Raw genomic sequence first — 20,103 nt, forward strand, 5'->3', positions numbered from 1 at the left:
AGGTGCAATTCAACAAAATAATGGTTAAGTAAATTGTATAATTTATTCATTACATATTAAAATAAACTACATTTTATGACACAAATAATTCGGAATTTAGAAATTAAACTGCAATTTCAGTTCATTTCCCAACCACTGTAAATTTTGATCAATGCCAAAAAAATAGGAAGGTTTAAACTTAAAACTTTAGCTAAGCCCACTTGTTGCAGGTGAACTGACAGCCTGACAATGTATGTAAATTAATATAGAGATACAGTTCAAGAACTGTAAAGGTATGTATAAATATTTAAACACAATTGAAGTAATCCCACAAGGACACCCGACATCTGATCATTCAGCTTTCAAATCAAGATCAATATGTATAATTTATTTCCCTATCGTACCAACAAGAAAACAACAAAACAATGCAAAACATTGTAAACGTGTCAATATTGAAAAGTAACAACAAAAGGCCATTTTACTACAATGTGTCAATATTGAAAAGTAACAACAAAGGGCCATTTTACTTCAAAGTACAGAAAAGGACTAGGGGATTAAAACATATAAATCATTCCAGAAAATTGACATATTATGAAATATGAAAACAAATGACAATAATATTGGAATGTTCAACAGCCTGTGAAATATGACCGGAACTTTCTGTTCAATGCTGTACATCTATTTTTCATGCTATGCAACAAGTATTTATTTATATATTGGCACACATTCCAGATATTATCATCCCCTAGTGTATCACCCAATCTGTTCATCGCCTTATTTCACAGACTTAATACAACATTAGAATATATTTGTGTATATAATTTGTATCAATATACAATAATTACAACTTCAAACAGATAAAAAGCTGTCATCTTATCATTATTTCACATAATATTACGTAATAAAAAATTCAATAATGTTATCTACCAATTAAAATGACCTTACATGAAAAAGAATAAATTTAAATTACCACAACTGACTGAAGAGCCAACCTTTCCATTATCAGCCACAGTTCAGTGTTACCCCTGCCCAATTCTTAATGAATTAAAATCTTTCTGTTCTTAAATTGACAGTTTTTAATATGTAAAATATAACTAAATTCAGTCGAATTTCCTGTAAATGAGTTAGCCTGGCCCTATACTGGTTACAGCGGTCTGTTTTTGAAGCAACAATGGCTCGAAGGATTAAAATAAGACATTTTTACCTGCGAAGAGTGGGTATCCCTACTTCCTGCTGCCTTATCCATCAGGTGTGGGTTGAGCGAAAATATTGCATCAGCCTCAATCTGAAATTATTACAGAATAATTACAGTATTAAGTCTAAAACATATATACATGTATCAATCTACTCATACTGGCATCAATGGCTGATAAGCCTATTAGATAATATGTGCTCTTGTACATGTCTAAGTCAGCATGTATAAAACATAACATTATGAAAGCCTCTCAGAACTTAGAACAATTGACAATTTGTGATGATTAAAATCATTCGAGACTCAATCATTTCACCATAGTTATGAAAACTAATGCAGCAGCACAGGGCTTTTTTTCCCAATTTTGCAAATATACCATATAACTTTCCCATTAAAAATTAAATTAAGGGCAGGGTTGCTTACCCAACCTGTGAAAAAAAGCCCTCAGTGTCATTCACTTTTTTTTTATCTACAATGTATGACAGATCAATAGAAAAAATTTACAAGTAAAACAGACTGAATGATTGGAAAGATGTTTTGACACAGACAAAAAACAGTAACCACAAATAATAGAGCAATAAAATCTGTTGAAGAAATACATACAGACCTACATCTATAGCTGGTAACCTTCCCAGAACAATAAATATTATCAGAGAACTTGACTACCGATAAGAAAGTATAACCAACATTTATACATGTATTGATATTCTGGCACTTGAATAATTTAGTTTTTCACACAACCTGATCGGTTTTGACCTTTTGGTAGGGTATTTTACATACACAGTCTTTGGTCTGTGGTGCAAGCAATGAAACGCTTGTTTTTCATGGCTGTGAAGATTGTTTTTTTTTAAATCAATCAATATTTATAGGTTTTTTTGTTTTGTTTTTTAATGAAGCTAAAATGAAAATTCAATGATTACTTTAGTTTGTCCTCAATTCATTTTATAATATATCATTTCAGGCAAAAAAAAAAAATCATTACAAAAGCTACTTATAAATATTTAAAATTTAGTGCAATTTTCAACCTTGAAATCGCTTTAACAAACCATGTAACACATTTCAAAATTCATATTCTTTATTTCATAAGCATATAAAGATTCAAGGTGGTTAAATTGTATTATTGTCTTTGTTTTCCAGCTACTTTTTGGCCTTGAAGTTAGGTTTAGTTTCCTTAAGCCAAAAGACAAACAATTTTCACAATTTCAGGACTTAAAATTATTTATGGTTAATTTCATGAAAGGTATAAAATTGCATATTAAATTTTTTTAATTTTTCTGTTTTCTGTTGCAGAGGGTGCTTCGTACCATGAATATAAATGAGACAAGTTAAACTGTTGCTAAATTTGTATATAATTTTAAGCAAGTTTGGTAACTTGGGCCGACTTGATCTCACATAACAATTACATGAATTTTATCAGTTTTATTTTCTTATCATTTTCCTACTTTAAGATTTAGAAAAGCCTCTTTTCTCCTTTTTACAATAAAAATCTATAAATTTTACACAAAAATGATGACTACTTTCAGTGTGGGAACAGTTTTTTATTATTACAGTTTAAGTACATTTCTTTAGTACAGAGTTACTACAAATCTACTTGGATAGTAACAGCTTAATAAGTTGGGTGATTTCACACTTAAATCATCTCGTAACGACAGTATGCATCATTTGTTTACTTTACCCATTCACCCTTAAGTAACATAATATACTTTTTTCCCTATCAAAATTCAATGAAGAATTGCTTATTCATATTTACCGAACCATGATCTTGCTCTCTTACGATTGTGATCATGCAAAAACTATTTGAAATAATTTAATAATAACAGAACATAACACTTTTAACCTCTCTTCAACTGAACATTAAAATAACTCCTAATTCTGCAATCCAAATTGGCATGCTATACCATTTTACTCTACAGGATTTTCTGCAGAATTCAAGAGCTAATTCAAGGAGTCATTCAGGTGTCTGTGACTTTTCAAAAAACACAAAAGGTACTTTGTAGAAATACTTTCCTCGGTCCCCTTTCCTTTTCTTAATGATGTAGAACTCGATTCAGACATACAACAATTCATACAACCCACCTGTGAATGTGCACCATCATTTATAAGAAACACAAGAGCGATCAGTAATCACATGTGTCGCCTCATGATGGCCAATTTCATGTTTGGACAAATTTTGTGACAGACGGACAGACAGACAGACAGTGCACAACTAGACTTTGTACTGATCATTCCTGTAAAGTTTGGATAAAATTGCACCAGTAGTTTATGAGGAGTAGTTCGGACAAGCTTTTGCGTATCTGGCAACACACAGAAAAAAACTCCTTTTTATCAAAGGGCCATAACTCGGCCAAAAATCATTCAACCGGAAAACCCGTGCAATATGCGCAAGGACTTGAGCTACAGATCAATCCTGTAAAGTTTCATTGAAATTGCATAAGTGGTATAAGAGAAGTAGTCTGGACAAACTTTAAAAATAAAAATTATTAAAGGGCCATAACTCAAACAAAAATCATTGAACCGGAAAATGCTGACAATATGCACAACTAGACTTGGTACTGATCATTCCTGTAAAGTTTGGATGAAATTGCACCAGTAGTTTATGAGGAGTAGTCCGGACAAGCTTTTGTGTATCTGGCAACACACAGAAAAAGAAACCTTTTTATCAAAGGGCCATAACTCGGCCAAAAATCATTCAACCGGAAAACCCGTGCAATATGCGCAAGGACTTGAGCTACAGATCAATCCTGTAAAGTTTCATTGAAATTGCATTAGTGGTATAAGAGAAGTAGTCCGGACAAACTTTAAAATTAAAAATTATTAAAGGGCCATAACTCTGACAAAAATCATTGAACCGGAAAATCCTGACAATATGCACAACTAGACTTGGTACTGATCATTCCTGTAAAGTTTGGATGAAATTGCACCAGTAGTTTATGAGGAGTAGTCCGGACAAGTTTTGTGACGGACGGACGGACAGACGGACAGACAGACGGACAACTGAGAAGTGATCCCTATATGTCGCCACTACTCCGTAGAGGCGACACAAAAAACCACAAACATTGAAACATATAGTAGTATTATGAAGCGAAACTTTCAGTTTTCACTTTTACATATCGAGGGTTGACTGGAAGACTGTTGTTAGTCCTTCTTTATTTCATATGAGTTGCTGCAGTTTTGCTGTTAACCTTTGAGATCACCTTTGTAACAATCTAACAACTAAATATATAACAGTAGATTAAATAACAAACCTAGTTGCAACTATAACTTAATATTGTAAACAAGCACTCGTAGTAGTAGCGATTTTCAAAAAAAAAGATTTCTTTTTCCATTTGTAGCGATATTTATCTGAAAACAGCTAGATCTGATCCCATTACCTCATATCAAATGCAAGAGAAAGAGTGAGCTATTCAAGCAAAGAGTACAGATAAAATCTTTAGCCATTTTAATATCATTACTAAACAAAGCATCCATTGCTTCTCAACTCTTACACACTGGGTGGATTAAACGTTGATCCCATCACTTAGCCAACAATATGACCTCTTTAAAGAGAACAGGTGCTCTAAAATGCTGTGATGTTCACCAAAACTGTCAAATATCTTGTTTATGCCCCCCTTTCTCTCCTTTACTATCATAAACCACTATATGTATTTCTTTATGTAGATTTATTATATATTCGGTTAATTAACTTTATCATCACATCAAAGGGAAACAAAAAAGACATAATTTTATATTAATTGCTAATTTCCTGAGCCTTTAACAAATTATCCACTTGTTAAAAAAATGAATCCCTTTATAATAAATAATGTTGATGCATAAATTACAAATCTGTATGGATCAAAAAGAAGTTCTCCTCTTCCCAAAAATAATGCTTGAAAATTCAAGATGGGCATTAAAATGTTACTACCTTACCCTGTTGTAATTGACTGGTCTCCTTTGAATTTGGAACAATCCACTGTTAGATTAAGGGATTCTAATATTTACATTTAAATTGAAACTTACATTCAGACTTACATGTAGGTCATTCACTATAGACAACAAAAAGGCACAAAATTTCACAACTTATGTTTTGCTTGTATATGAACTTATTACAAAACTATAAACAGACTGTCATAATACTGGGGAAATATAATTTGTTGCAATAAATATTATCATGACTCATTCATTTAAGAAAAAAAAATACATTCTCAACAATAATATAGATTTAAACATTGGAGCACTTTATTTGGGTTGGGGAAAAAAGAAGCTTTTTGGTGATAGCACCATATACAGTACACTAAAATGGCTTTAATAGGTAGTGTTGCATCTACTGAAATAATACAATGTACAGAGGAATTCCAGCATACATGTATCACTAAAAACATTTATGCATTACAATGTAATCTTTTTCAATTCTTTGCAAGTACGACCCTTCTCAAGAAACAAATTCTAAGTTTTAACTTTCTTTACTACACATTAAATGAATAATTCACAAACTTTGCATACGAAAGACATGGTGCAGTAGTAATGCTTAAAGCTATTCGAAATAATTACGCACTGATGACTCAAACATGAATTTATCAGGCTCTACGTGTGAAACGCACCAAATCCCTTCAAACATTTCAAAATCTGTACATTAAAATTTCACTATTGTGTAGGCTAACTTGCTAAGCCATCAATATTACACTGAAGTATTACAGAAATAATACAGCTGATAACACTTTACAGGGGGAATTGTTTCCCCCTCTACTACAGACTGCTGCAAGCCAGAACACTGGCCACTTGAATAGAAATTTAAATGCCCTGGTGTGTAAATATTTGTATCACAACTTATTGAAATCTTATACCTGTCCCTGCCATTTAATAGGACACTTGGTTTACAAATAGATTAGTTCAGAAAAAATCTTTTGTAAACAATGTTACCTTTTAGTATATAACAACTCGGCTATAAAAAGTATCTCATTTTTCAATGGGAAAGGTTTACATTTCATTAGCTGTCACTACTTATCATATTACATATCTCCTAAAGTCCTGCAGGTTGTTGCTGGCCATGTTTTTAACCATCAATATTTTAATGATGATAAAACATTTCATTAAAATCCAAATAATAACTTATTATTATGAAGGAAAAAAAGTTCCTGCTGGGATAAGAACACACAGTTGTTGGGGTCAATTGATCTAAGCCATCGCTGAATCTGAGGACTTTTCATCCGTAATATGAATAAATATTAGCTATAAAATAGTAGGCAAAAAAATGATATTCTATAAATTCAGTAGTTTTTATACTTTTTGACTTCACACAATTTTTTGTTTTAAAGGGATACTCAGGCAAAATAATGGCAAAAATATAAAAATGATTTTCTGTACTCAAATCACCCTAAAATGACATTTCTTAAAGTCCCAACATGAATTTCTGTATAAATTCTATATATTTTGGGTTTGAAGTTTAAATATATCTATATATGTTGAACGAAATTTTGACGCGAACAGAATCACCGAATAGTTTAAAAACAAGTCATGCGATTTGAACAAACCCTGGAAGTTACAATAACAAATATTGTGGACATTGTATGATTGAAACAAGTCTAAGTAATTGATTTGACATGTTTTTTAACGTTTCCAGAGTACAGAGTGACAACTATTGTGAAATTTTAGCGCTCTAACCTGACCCATGCGAGTCAAGTTAGGAAAAAACCATTTTATTCTTTATATGGAGAAAAGTTTTGTTCCTTTGACTGTTTAGTGTATTCATTTTGAGGACATTTACAGAATAATGAATGAAAATTTCAAAACTAAGAAATGAAAATTTTGCCTGTGTCTCCCTTTAAGCTGGTCTACCTATCACTTAATTTGTAAACTAGTCTTATTAGTTCATTTTTGCCAAAGAACAAAGCATAAATGAATTTTGTTCATCCTTGAAAAAACAGACATATTCTTGATATTTATAAATCATGTCATTTGTTTGAAAATTACTATACATATTTTTTAGGATAATAGAACATTATGCAGGACATATTATACTGCACCTGTATACTTAAATAACAATTGAATTGATTATAATAAATAAATTTATATTTATTTATTGGAAAAAAACAAAACAACAACACTCGAACTTTCAAGCTGCATATCCCAAGAGGCATATTGATTTTTAATGGAAATTTCAAGTGTTCAAAATATTTAAATTATTGTCAAGTGAACAAATAAAGTTATTTGAACTAGTCAATGGCAAATATAATCTCACTGTCCTGAAATATACATTATCTTACATATCATTAAATGAATAATTCACAAACTTTGCAATTGATAAATTAAAAAATACAATATTTTTTTTGTTCACAACATTCCATTAGGAAAATGCTGTTAATGGAGGTCTGAAAGGGAATATATGAAAGTGAAGGTGATATATATAATAATTTCAGCTGTATCTTACCAAAACAATACAAAAATACACAACCCTTATCCTGCTAGAACTGAGTCATTAGCCTTTGCTACCAGAAGAGACAGGCTAGTCTGGAATTAGTACAGTCTTACTAGACTCCATACTGCTGAATGACCAACTTCAACATTTCATATTGATTTCCCAAAAAATTATAACAATCAGTTACAAAATGGAAATTGGACTGGTCCTTTTCAGAAATTAAACAGATACAGGTTAATATACAAAAAAAATTCCATTCATAATTTCTTACAGTTTTGTAAGTCTTAAGGTTATTTCTTTTTAATTTGAGGTTAGCAGATTTTAGCTAACCGTATATTTTGTGTAAAAGGTGCATGCAAAAATCTATTTTAGTTTAACAAACATAATTGTATTGATTACTGAACAAGAGACTATTTACATATCTTTACTGGGATAAATAAGATAAAGATGTTCTTCAGAGTATCATCAGATTTTTTAAAAACTTCTTTATATAGAAATATTTATATCATTATATCATATTATATTTAGTTTGGCAATTTATTGCTTAATTAACATCCAACAAGTAATATGGTCTTGGTATAAATGTCTGAAATTGACCTTTTCATCATTTGATATGAAATAAATCAAGCTTTAAACTTTATATGTCTGAAAGTAAACATGTGTACATTTTGTTTGGTGTCCTAGATATACCCTTTCCTTAATTCAACACCATTTTTTATTATATCTCTAAGTTTTAAGTGAGACTGAGAAAATATGACTGATTTTTTAATTAAAAGCATTATATCTCAACAATTTTTTTCCTCATAAGGGATTTGAAGTACAGAATAAATAAAGTGCATAAAACTTACATTGTGGTCACCAAAGGGTGTATCTGCTTCAAGTTCAACCCTTAATACTCACATATTATATCATAAATCAACCTGTCCAGCTTTCTGGACAAGACTTTTTATGATTTTGTGTGATTATTTCTGACACAACATTTACGGACTGAAAAGCAAACAGTGCAGACCATGATCAGATGGCCTGGATATGCAGCCTGTTCTAGATTTGCACTGGTTGCATGGTAGATTCCGTAGCCACCAGCATTCTATGTGTTCAGAGCTGAGGGTTTAATATTTATATAAATATTTTGTGACCAACAGGCTTCGCGAAAGTTGCCGGACCGTCGGACATGTCCGACAAAAATCAGGCCGGTCCGATATTTTTTTCCGAGTTCCGGACCTTATGTACGGTACGAATACCGAATATATCCAAGACCGATCAAGACCGAGTTTTCTCCCTTGAATAAAAAAGATGTAAAATGAGTTTTGATTTGCCGTTTCATTTTTAGTGTCCAATCAAATTCTAGATACATACAACTTTCGATGATCTTGTACTCGGAAGAAAATATCGGTGTTACTGCATTATTAAATTATTACGTTGGCGCTACGCCAGGCAAAAAACTTAAATTATCTAATGAAGGAAAAAAGCGAAACAAAAGAAATACGAGTCCAGGCGCCTGCCGAGAAAATTTGTGGGTAAATGGAAAAATGGCCGCTCGTGGTTGGTTTTTAACAAGGAAGAAAATAAGATGAAATGTACATTGTGTCATAAATTTTATAAAGATCATATGATGATGATGATTTTGATCATGAATGTTTAAATTTCCAGACAGAGTCCATCAATCTGGATAAACTGATGTTTTATTTAAGAGAATAAAATTGTGTTGCAAATCTTTAAAAGTTCCTATGTCTTTAAAAAACACAAAGGTATTACCATATACATATATTTGGAAAACAAATTCTGTCAGACAAAAGTTCTTTCGGTCAGACAAGAATTGAAGCTGGTCTGACCGAATGTCAGGCAAATGTTTCAGCAGTTTCGCGAAGCCTGGACCAGATCAATGAAATCATATACACACTGTAATCACTGAACTTCCTAATTGAGTTTTTCTTTTGAAATCATGCGGTCTTCTATAAAAAATCTGAACTTGACCAGCTTTTTTTCTTCTCAAATTGAAAATTTAAGCAATATTTTTTTCAAAAACCAAAAGTGAAAAAAATCACTGGGACAGTTGATTTGACATATTATTTTCTCTTAACAAATAAAACCAATCCGCTTTGGAAGCATTCCTAACTATTGTTTTTTGTAAAAACTATACTTCTGAATAAATTTAATATTTATCTGTTTGCAAAAGAAAATTTTAATCTAGAACAAAAAGATTCTCATTAAATTTCTTTAAACCTTTAGCTAAACACATGAAACCAATATGTCAAGTTCTTTCACTCATTGTTGGGTTAAAAATAAACAATTTTACCACCATGTCTTGTGAATGAAACATTATCCCAAAAGTAACAAGAGCCATGTCAACATGGCCATCCCCCGCCGAATGTGTTTGCTCATTCGAAGAATGTATATGTAGTAGAGCAGAATAATTCCATTTTAAGAGGTCTTTTGGTAATGAAAACTGATGGCTATAGTGATTACAGATTTGAAACCTATGTGAATACTGATGGCTGAAAATAACAAAGGGCAATAACTGAAAAATAATGCAGGGTAGGTTATCATTCTTGTGTGCTGCATCCCTCCTCAGTAAAATCTATCCACCTATGAAGTTTCAAGTTGATACCTCAAATACTTTTTGAGAAAAAAATTGAATTGAAAAATTAAGTATGAAAAATAACAAAGGGCAATAACTCAAAAATTAAAAAAGGTAAAGTTATCATTATTGTGCACTGCACACCTCCTGAGTGAGATCTATGCACCTATGAAGTTTCATTTTGATATCTTAAAGGCTTTTTGAGTTATGCTCTGGACAAAAATTAATTTTGAAAAATAACAAAGGGCAATAACTCAAAAATTATGCAGGGTAGAGTTATCATTCTTGCGCCTTTTCGGCGGGGGATAATTAGCCTTTGTCACTTGACTCACTAGCAGTAGAGAGCCTAAACACAGTACATACAGTCAGACAAGGCTCAGACAGCTCTTGTGCTGAGTTACTTTTACCTTTGTATCTTAATATCTCTGATAACTGACAGTTCCAAACAACTGAAGAAATCAAGTCTAGGAGGTTAAAGGTTATCAAATCTAGGCAAAAGACTTACATCATGCAATATAGCACTCAAACATATCTCCACTTTAAAACATACAATAATCTAAATATTTAATTTTTTTATATATATTAATATACCTCTTTGCCCTTGGTCTCTCCTCGCTCAAACCACTCAACCGTGACACTCTTTGCTTCATTATTTGTTCCACTGATAACAGCCGAGTGGATCCGACCTGTACAATAAAAACAAACAATGACATCATAGCAATTATACACCATGTTTGCAAAAGGCAACTTATTTCAAAGATGGCTTAACTTCTGAATCTGATTACTTTTGAAACTTGTTTTCATATTAAACTTTAAGTTTAATTAGAAAACTACAGATTACTCAATGCCCCTGTTCAATTCACACTAAATCATGAAATTTATGCATCAGTTTCCCTTTAAGTGAGAGTCAAGTAATGTAATCAAAAATGCATGGTGTACATTATGTCATATATATTCAATTAAGGATTGAACCTATGAGGTGTCAATGCTTTGGTAGACAAAACGATCAAATCAAATTAAAACATTATTTCCCAACTTTAACACAAATTGAAGAAAGCAAAATTTAATAATTTCTAACAAATTGATATCAAAAAACTAAAGAAACTTCATATCAAAAGTAAAACATGAAAATTTAAAGTTCAAACATATAATGAAGTGCTTTATTCCTAAAAGGTAGCAAATTTTTATGTTTTCTTTTCTTATTTTTAGAACACCAGTCAATCCTTATCAACTTTCCCTCGACAACAGGAAATAGTAATTCTCTACTATCCCTGTACAAGGGACCTTTAAACTCGTTAACATTTCATTAAGAAGCATGGCATAATTTGCCAAAAGGAAGTGGCTAGCCGTACGGGCCCGTACGGCTAGCCAAAATTTCTAGCCATACCGCTAGCCACTTCCTTGCCAAAAAATGTTCATGGAGAGCTAACATCATTTCATACCATTACTAATATAAAATATTGACCAGCAATATGGTGAGAGAATAAGAAAATCAGTTAACATAACACCTGAGACGTCAAAAAATGCTAAATATATATACAACAGGGCTCGCGCTGGCAGGAGCCAATGAGCAAATTGGCTCCAAAATTATTAAATTGGCTCAAGAAAATCATGATTGGCTCCAACTTACGAAAAGTATAACTTTTGGAATATCCAGTCTAAATTTAGCATTTGCTATTTTAAGAATGGAAAAGTACACATTTGGTTTTTCATTTACAACTTCCGCTTTACCGCTTCTTATCACAAAACTATGCGACACAGTCTCCTTTTTTTGGGGTCATTGACTGGTCTATATTTGTTACTTCCCTTCCAAATAAAATATCGTTATAAACAGTAACACAGTCTAATACACTGACCTTATGGTATGTTTACATGTTTATCAGCTGATAAATATGACACTAATTGGTGTGAATTGTTGAATGTGCACTGGATAATTGGTGTTTATATTCAATATGAAACAATAACCCACGGCATCTTAAGATTATCGCCAATCATATCAACAGCTTGGTTATGAAATGGACGACTTTACGGTAAGTTTGCATTCATGTGTAATTTTATTGTTGTTGATAAAAAGATCAAAGGAATTATGAGTTATAGAATAGAATTTGTTTTTTTTAAATTGCAAATTAAATCTGACCTAATAATGGCTCCAAAAAAGCATAAATTTGACAAGGAGTATATGTGACAATTAGTATTCCTGAAAAAAAAATTGACCTTACTTTGTACATATATCCTCTATCTGGAGCATTCATTTACAAATGGCATACATGGCTGTGAAATGTTTATGGAAAATTCAAGAAGCATACAATATATTTTTAGGAAATTTATGCTAATTACTTTACTCTTATAATGAATAGTTGGCATTTTTTTCCTGAATTATGTTTAGTTTAGAACTTTTCAATATTCTTTTCTTCATTAATAATTATTCTTTTTACTCTCAAATGTTTCTGTTTTTATAATTTCAGATACAGATAATATAAGTCCTCAAACCAAATCTTTGGCATTAACGCAGCCTATTGGATTGTGGTTCTGATGTCACTGTCATGCCACTAACTTAGATTTTATGAAAACATTGCTGACCAAATTAGCCTGGAAAATGTTATTCTTATAGCTACTGAGCTGCAAGCTTTTATGATCAGTTTTAAAGTGATTAAAATGTAGCTACCAAAATAAAGTTGGATATACATGTAGTTTATGTTGTTTTTTTCTAAATATTTCATGCCTTTTTAAGGTCTTTCATATATGAACTAATGCTATAAATAAGTCTGACAATTGAATTCTGGTTATTTTGCAGAACCATTGACTTCTTGAAAATAAAATACAGGCACGCAATTTTCGCCGCGAAAAATTGGCTCTAAGAAAAAATCTGCCAGTGCTAGCCCTGATACAATGTATTTTTAAACTTTAAACCATACCCCACCCACTTTCTGCAATTAATGAGTCACCTAAGAAAATTTTGACATCTACAGATATCGGTTTACTTCAGCGTAAAATCAAAATGGGATGTAGAAGAAAATTTGATTTCTGCAAGCAATGAAATGTGAGAATAAAAGGACATGCCAAATTAACGGTGAAAATATAAAAAATTATCCGCATTATTTATGTTGGCAACAAAATGGCAGTCAAAATCGACGAACGGGACAATGTTTACGCACCATCTGTACGTTGAATGTCAACGTTAACACCAATTTTTAAATGGCTCACATCCATTTCGAGATTTTCAATCACTTATTTTATAACACATAAAATCATATCATTTAGTGATCCTATAAATACACAATTTCGTTTTCTTCTCTAATCAGCGCGCATTCCGTTAAGAATTTGAAAACTACAAGTGCGCATGAGCGGAAGAGACATAGTTGTGCTTACCTATACAGTATTTGGTGCTTCTACTGAATGAAACTTTTCTGTATTATTAACTATCATACAATTTGAATGTCAATTACATAGAAACACGTACCTGTCATTCTTATGCATAAAATTATTTGTTTACATTAATTCTATGTACATTATATTTTTTATCTTTTTCATAGTGCCCCATTCGATCTCTATGTATTTATGTTTTAGGCTTTTGGACTTCACTGGAGCCCATTTAAAACGCGAGGGTAACCCATGCTAAATGCGAAGAAATAGTTTTAGATTCTGGGAATGGCAGTTTGATTTAATAATGCAAGTGACAGAATAATTTAAGCATGTTTTAACCAGTTCAGACCATGGTTACCACTTGAAACATTTTAATATATTGTATTCAAATAACTAAACCAGGTACGTTAATATACGTACCTGACTAAACTGACCATATACATATACATGTATGAAAGATAAACTGACCATATAAATGTATGAAAGAAAGCTGCTGATGCCACAGACACTTGGGGTTTGGAGCTCAAAACGCCTTAAAAATCCAAATAAAATGCATATTTGTCAATTCCAGCACATGCACTGATCATATAGGCCTATATAAAAAAAACTTAATATAAGCCGTTTTGAAAAAAAATCATATTTCAACATCTATAATAATATATAGAGGATATTCAAGTTTTTTCTATAAATACATGATTTATTTTCATCGAGTGGTATGAAAATAAATATTTCATGAGTGGCGGTAGCCACAAGTGAAATATGGTAATTTTCATGCCACAAGATGAAAATAAATCATGTATTTATAGAAAAAACTTGAATTTTCTGTTTATTATATACATTTTTCTCTTTTTTGCGATAAAATTTGAAAGACTTTCCCTTAAATTTTGTGTACTGGCAGAATTTAAAAGAAAGTAGTCCGGCAAGACACCAGTGAAAATACGGAAAATATGTTTCACTGCAGTGAAAAATAAATTTTTACAGTGAAAATACGGAAAATGAAAATACGCATTTTATTTCATCAATATTTCTCAATATTTCATTTATAAGTATATAATAAATAGAGGATATTCAAGTTTTTTCTATAAATACATGATTTATTTTCATCGAGTGGTATGAAAATAAATATTTCATGAGTGGCGGTAGCCACGAGTGAAATATGGTAATTTTCATGCCACAAGATGAAAATAAATCATGTATTTATAGAAAAAACTTGAATTTTCTGTTTATTATATACATTTTCTCTTTTTTGCAATAAAATTTGAAAGACTTTCCCTTAAATTTTGTGTACTGGCAGAATTTAAAAGAAAGTAGTCCGGCAAAACACCAGTGAAAATACGGAAAATATGTTTCACTGCAGTGAAAAATAAATTTTTACAGTGAAAATACGGAAAATGAAAATACGCAATTTATTTCATCAATATTTCTCAATATTTCATTTATAAATATATAATAAAATAATGTATTATTATAGATGTTGAAATATGAATTTTTTTATGTATTTACCTTAAATACTACAATCAAGAACGTTTTGCATGTGTGGTAGTCTATGTTTAATGAAGGTGAATCCGCCCGTTAAGGCACAACAATTAGCAACTGACCTCGGACATGCCACAAGTCATGTCACCAGTCATGCCCATATTGAAAGGGTTAACTTAATTTCCACGGAGAATTAGCCAAAGATATAAATTTTGAACCGAAAGTAGGGCACTATACAGTGGTCTATGGTCACCTAAACATGCAGTTGCCTGAGACAATATAAAAAGGAGGAATTCGTCATAAGGTCTGTTGGTGCCAAACAAAGTTGTCACTTCGTGCTGGAAGCTCACGCACCAATGACCTTAACATCATGTTTCCTCGTCGTCCCTGACTACTCTGTAAGGTCGCTTCCTTTGGCTTCATTAATGACATCCCGAATATTAAAGCATTATTATCTATTAATGACTTTTTTCTCTATTATTAAGTAACAGCAAAATACAATAAATCCCGATTTAAATATATATATTTAAAATACGGTACAATTTAACAAATAAAAAGCATTTCATAAATTCTGTAAAGATAGATTACATCACGAATTATATATATTAAGATCCGTGGTTAGATCGATATATAAAACAAAGAGTGTCATTATTAAAAATGTTTGTGTTGCAATACTATGTACATGTAAGTAAAACAGAGGCATGGTATATATATAAATTAAAAATTTAGAAAAATGTCAATCTTGACATGGAATTGCATGAAATCAGTATAAATCTAATATACCTATTGATTTTAAGTTTCAGATAGGTTCCTATGATGGTTTCAAAAAAATTCGTAAAAAAGATTGACCGGAATTAAATCCAATGGTATTCATATTATTGTCAAGTTCACTGGTGAACCAGAATATGACAACATGTCAAGCTTGACTTTGTTTTCTGTGAAACATTTTTTTGTCATACAGAATAATTAAAGTTGTTAAGCATTTATAGCCAGTCCATCTTATAGTTTACAAGTGATCTATATGAATTTAAGACGACTCAGTAGCGAACACAACAACAGCAGCAGCAACAACCAAGCATCGAACGGGCGGGCGATTTTCGCTAAATCACGTTTCTTTTACATTTTTTAGATTGCATCACCAGACGGCGTTCTCATTCACGCTGTCACTTTTACCACAAAATACAGGTATTTTGTGAACACGAGATCAAATCTAGGTATAACTATAATTCTTCCTTTAGAAATATTTTGCATTTTCCATATTTTCAATACTCTTTATCCAATATGTAACTTGCAATGAACAAGCGATGAGGGTCGTTGTTTTCTAATGACCTTGATCGAAAAGCTTTGCGTATGATAATAATACTACTAATAATAATTCATGAAACTAGCGAGTTTTCTGTGGAAAGTCAGTAGTTTCACACTTATTCTTCAATGCATCGAAAAGATTGTTTTCTGTTATAAGACTAAACTAGCATTAATGATATTACGTGTTACTGATTCGGATATTGCAAGTATTGTAATGCAAATATCAGACATCAAGGTGAAGTCATAGATAGAACTTTAATGTTAGGCTTGTCTCAAACGACAAGAGTGACATAAATTAAAGTTAACACTGTTTTTTTTTATTCATTACACATTTGGATTTCTCTCGAACTTGGTATCATATAATAAGACAATTCTCAACTTTGGTCCTGAATATATATTACTTTAAAGGTAACAAAACCAGTAGGTCTTATATTAAATATCTCGAGTTCAGATTGTAATACGGTACATAACTGTACATGATTATACTACTCAACTTTTTGCTAAGACTAAATGTGTCTCTCTATATATTATGAAAAGTATAAACATGTTTCAATTATTTATTTTGTATAGTTTGATTCAGCAATGTTTAGAGGTGCCCCAAAACTAAATACATTTGTACAAGATGTTTTATCGTGTAGATCTCTCCCACATGGTCACAGAAAGCATGCCCCAACATGTACCTCTTGAACAAGACAATGTAAATAAAATGAATTCCCGCCAAGCAAAATTCTTACAATTCATTAATGGTATTGTTACTAAAGGGGAAAGAAGTAAAATACAGAAATGATCGTATAGATACACATAAAAAGCAAACCAAATGTTCATAAAGTAAACAAAAGTACTCAATGTTTTGAAGGAAGACAATGCAGCAAAATATCAACTTAAAAGGTCCGACGACGAAAATTAAGACAATTTAATCCATAAAGAACGCTAAAAAAATAAATTGAAAATGTTGCAGGCTCGGTTTGGCTGAACCTATTTGTAACTACAATGTACTGTCACCACAAACACCGACGAAAGCGGAATTGAACATTTGAATATGATCAATTTTGAACTGATGTGCTCATTCTGCCGTTTTCATGGGTTCGATTTTCATGGATCCTTCTATGTAACACAATTAAGTCACACATGTCATTCCACGAAAAGCGGCATGTGGTCCCCAAGTAAAAGAACAGATATACACTAAATGAGATGAAGCCTGTTTATCATAGACAGGACCTGAAAAGACATATTAAAATAAAGCAGTTAACATATCCTAAAGATGATTATACAGTATTCAAGCTGGAGCACTATACTCGAAGACTATTTCACGAGCGCCGGCAAAAGTTTGGCACCGTCGACGAAAAACTTATCTCGTTTTACATTGTTTTCCAGGTTAAAAATTAAAGCCGTGCGCATCTAGGCATAAGAAAATAAAATGGTTTTAGAAATGTTTGAGTATACACGTGACGCTTTGTTCTATTGAAACTATGAGATGAGTTGCCTTGTTTATCACCACCTTCTTTACTCCGATATTAAAAGTGTAACGATTTTTTTCATAATTTTCAAAGTTTGTGATAATCATTCTATAAGCATATTAATCATTTTTTTTTGCAAACAGAATAACATTTAAACTTTCACGAAATAACTGGAATCTAAAATAACGAGAGATAATCCAAAAGAATGCACCTTATTGAATCTATTATAAATAATGGCCATTTTAACTTCTGTCCTTCAAAATACTTGCCATCTGTCACTATCTACAGCACAGGTCGTACTCTGCTATTGAGACACTCATTTTTAGTTAAATTGCAGACCGAATAGCATTTTTTCGTTTTTGGTGGCCGAAACTGGATTAGGAAAAATGTGGAAAAGGGGAGGCAAAAAAAGACACGGTCAGAGTCTTTTCATGTGAGATAATTAAACATGCAACATCTCTCATATCCCTAGCACCGTATGAAGCGGTACTAAATGATCCCGAAGGACCAGAAAAATGTAACAACACTGTAGTGAAGTATGTGGCCATTTTTACACCTGCAATGCGTCACTTGACACCTACTGTGTCGAAGAAGAGGAACTCTTTTTGAAGCAATGAGAAGAACAAAATGAAAATTTCAGACTGGACTTGATCGAGTCTGTTCATGAGAGATAATGTAGTTATACACATGTATCAACATATCTCACGCCCCCTTACAAATGCTGGCGGCTTATGCGGTATTCAATATTCTACTCTAAATGTACTGGAATAATTTATTCCGGAGGCCCAGCAAAGAATAACAATACTGACGTGAAACACGAACCCTTACATTCGGGTTCAAAGAAGTAAAAACAATTCTAATTAAAATTAACCGTATTTTCAAACGCTTGCATGTTATATCTTTTGTATATTTTTAGGCTTTTCTGATCGGATTCTCTTTTGGCTGAAATCCGGAAAAAGATGTGGTATCCGGCTGGCATTTATCTTCTATAGGTAAAGATGCCTTTTATTTCAAAATAGAGAACTCGTGTAACTACAAGTTTATCATAATTTAAGGTCCAACTGTCTCACCATGTTCCCAAATGTTGAGATTTTTGTCGTAGTTCTTGCAGGATGACCTAGATATATCCATGCAGCATCTTTAAGCTGCTGTTTTCTGTTTTAGAATTAAGCTTCGCATATGTATAGTACATTTGACTATACCCTGACTATACCCATAAATTTCGCACTCTTCCCGATGAATATCTATTGAAAGTTTTTTTTACCGATCAGCAACTTACCTTGCAAACAGACCCCTTTTCAATCGCATTTTCTTTTTTTTTTTGCTAGTCATTTTTCATTTTGTGTATAGCGTTCTGAACATACTGCAAAACAACAAATGTGCTCTGAAAATGTCAGCGAGATACAGTACTTTCAATTATTATACCTCACGTAAACTTATTAATACACAGCCTAATGTGACAAAGTACACTGTGTTATTTCGATCTATCATCTTGGAAATGAGTATCACCCGGTCAACAGTTCTTTTTGCAAAGTTTCACAGGGGCAAGTAATCTACATATACTTAAGAAAACGTAATGCTATAGTTCTCTCCACTGAGAACAAAACATGTCTTTTAGGGTAAAAGTGTATATTAGCAACACGAAAACAGAAATAACACCCGTCATGTGTTCATTCTATTAAGTCAGCAAAATTTCTGTATATTCTTTGTATATTCTGTATATTTTTCAAGATTTAAAGAACCCATGACTTTATTTTAGGACCAGTTCTCGTATCTTTCGACAAAGCTGCACTTTTCCAAAGGCGGTAAATAATGCAAAAGTATATGATAAAACAGTGGTCTACCCTGAAAGTTCACACAGATTATCAGATGCTTATCAAAATATACCTCTATTTCAGATTAATTGGAAACCTAAGCTTTGAAAACAACCCGCAGTTATCATTTACCACTCATACATATATTACCAGGCGTGCTTATTTCTAAAGAATATTTAAACATACATTTGTATATTGGACTCTAATACCATAATACCGTTCCATAGATTATATCTATCATAAGTAAAGTTAAGTAAAAACATCCAGTCTCAAGTCCAGTACTACCAGATGTCTGGCTACATCCTTGATCAACATTTAATAAACTGATTTTAAATCAACAATGATAGTCTAAAATACACGTAATAATGCGATAAAATATGACAAACATCATCCAGATGAATTTATAAGAATTACTAAATCTAACATTTAACTTGACTAGTTGTCATACAACACATTGTTCACATAACTTAACTTCCCTTTTCCATACATGAAGTTCTTACCAAAACGATTGTAAATATTACGTTGTTTTATATAGAAACATCCGCAAA

The 20,103-nt window shown here is 31.9% G+C and overlaps 1 protein-coding gene and 1 long non-coding RNA gene across 5 annotated transcripts in view; one reads left to right on the forward strand and one right to left on the reverse strand.

Moving 5' to 3' along the window:
• The window catches only part of LOC132760593 (kinesin-like protein KIF2A), a 48,547-nt gene extending 35,066 nt beyond the window's left edge, over positions 1-13,481 (reverse strand). For all 4 annotated transcript variants that reach the window (XM_060752601.1, XM_060752600.1, XM_060752599.1 and 1 more), the window contains exons 1-3: positions 13,296-13,481; positions 10,732-10,826; positions 1,184-1,264 (exon numbers count right to left, since the gene is read on the reverse strand). In XM_060752601.1, coding sequence (XP_060608584.1) covers positions 1,184-1,264; positions 10,732-10,826; positions 13,296-13,350 — 231 coding nt within the window. In that variant the 5' untranslated portion in view covers positions 13,351-13,481. The remainder of the gene's footprint in view (positions 1-1,183; positions 1,265-10,731; positions 10,827-13,295) is intronic.
• On the forward strand, positions 11,699-12,826 carry LOC132760594 (uncharacterized). Its single transcript, XR_009629862.1, has 2 exons — positions 11,699-12,170; positions 12,606-12,826. It is a non-coding gene; the product is annotated as an uncharacterized LOC132760594 (long non-coding RNA).
• Positions 13,482-20,103: the final 6,622 nt, after the last annotated feature.

Source organism: Ruditapes philippinarum, unplaced genomic scaffold, assembly GCF_026571515.1.
Source record: "Ruditapes philippinarum isolate M1 unplaced genomic scaffold, ASM2657151v2 ctg1341_1_1_1_1, whole genome shotgun sequence".
NCBI classification, from domain to species: Eukaryota; Metazoa; Mollusca; class Bivalvia; order Venerida; family Veneridae; genus Ruditapes; species Ruditapes philippinarum.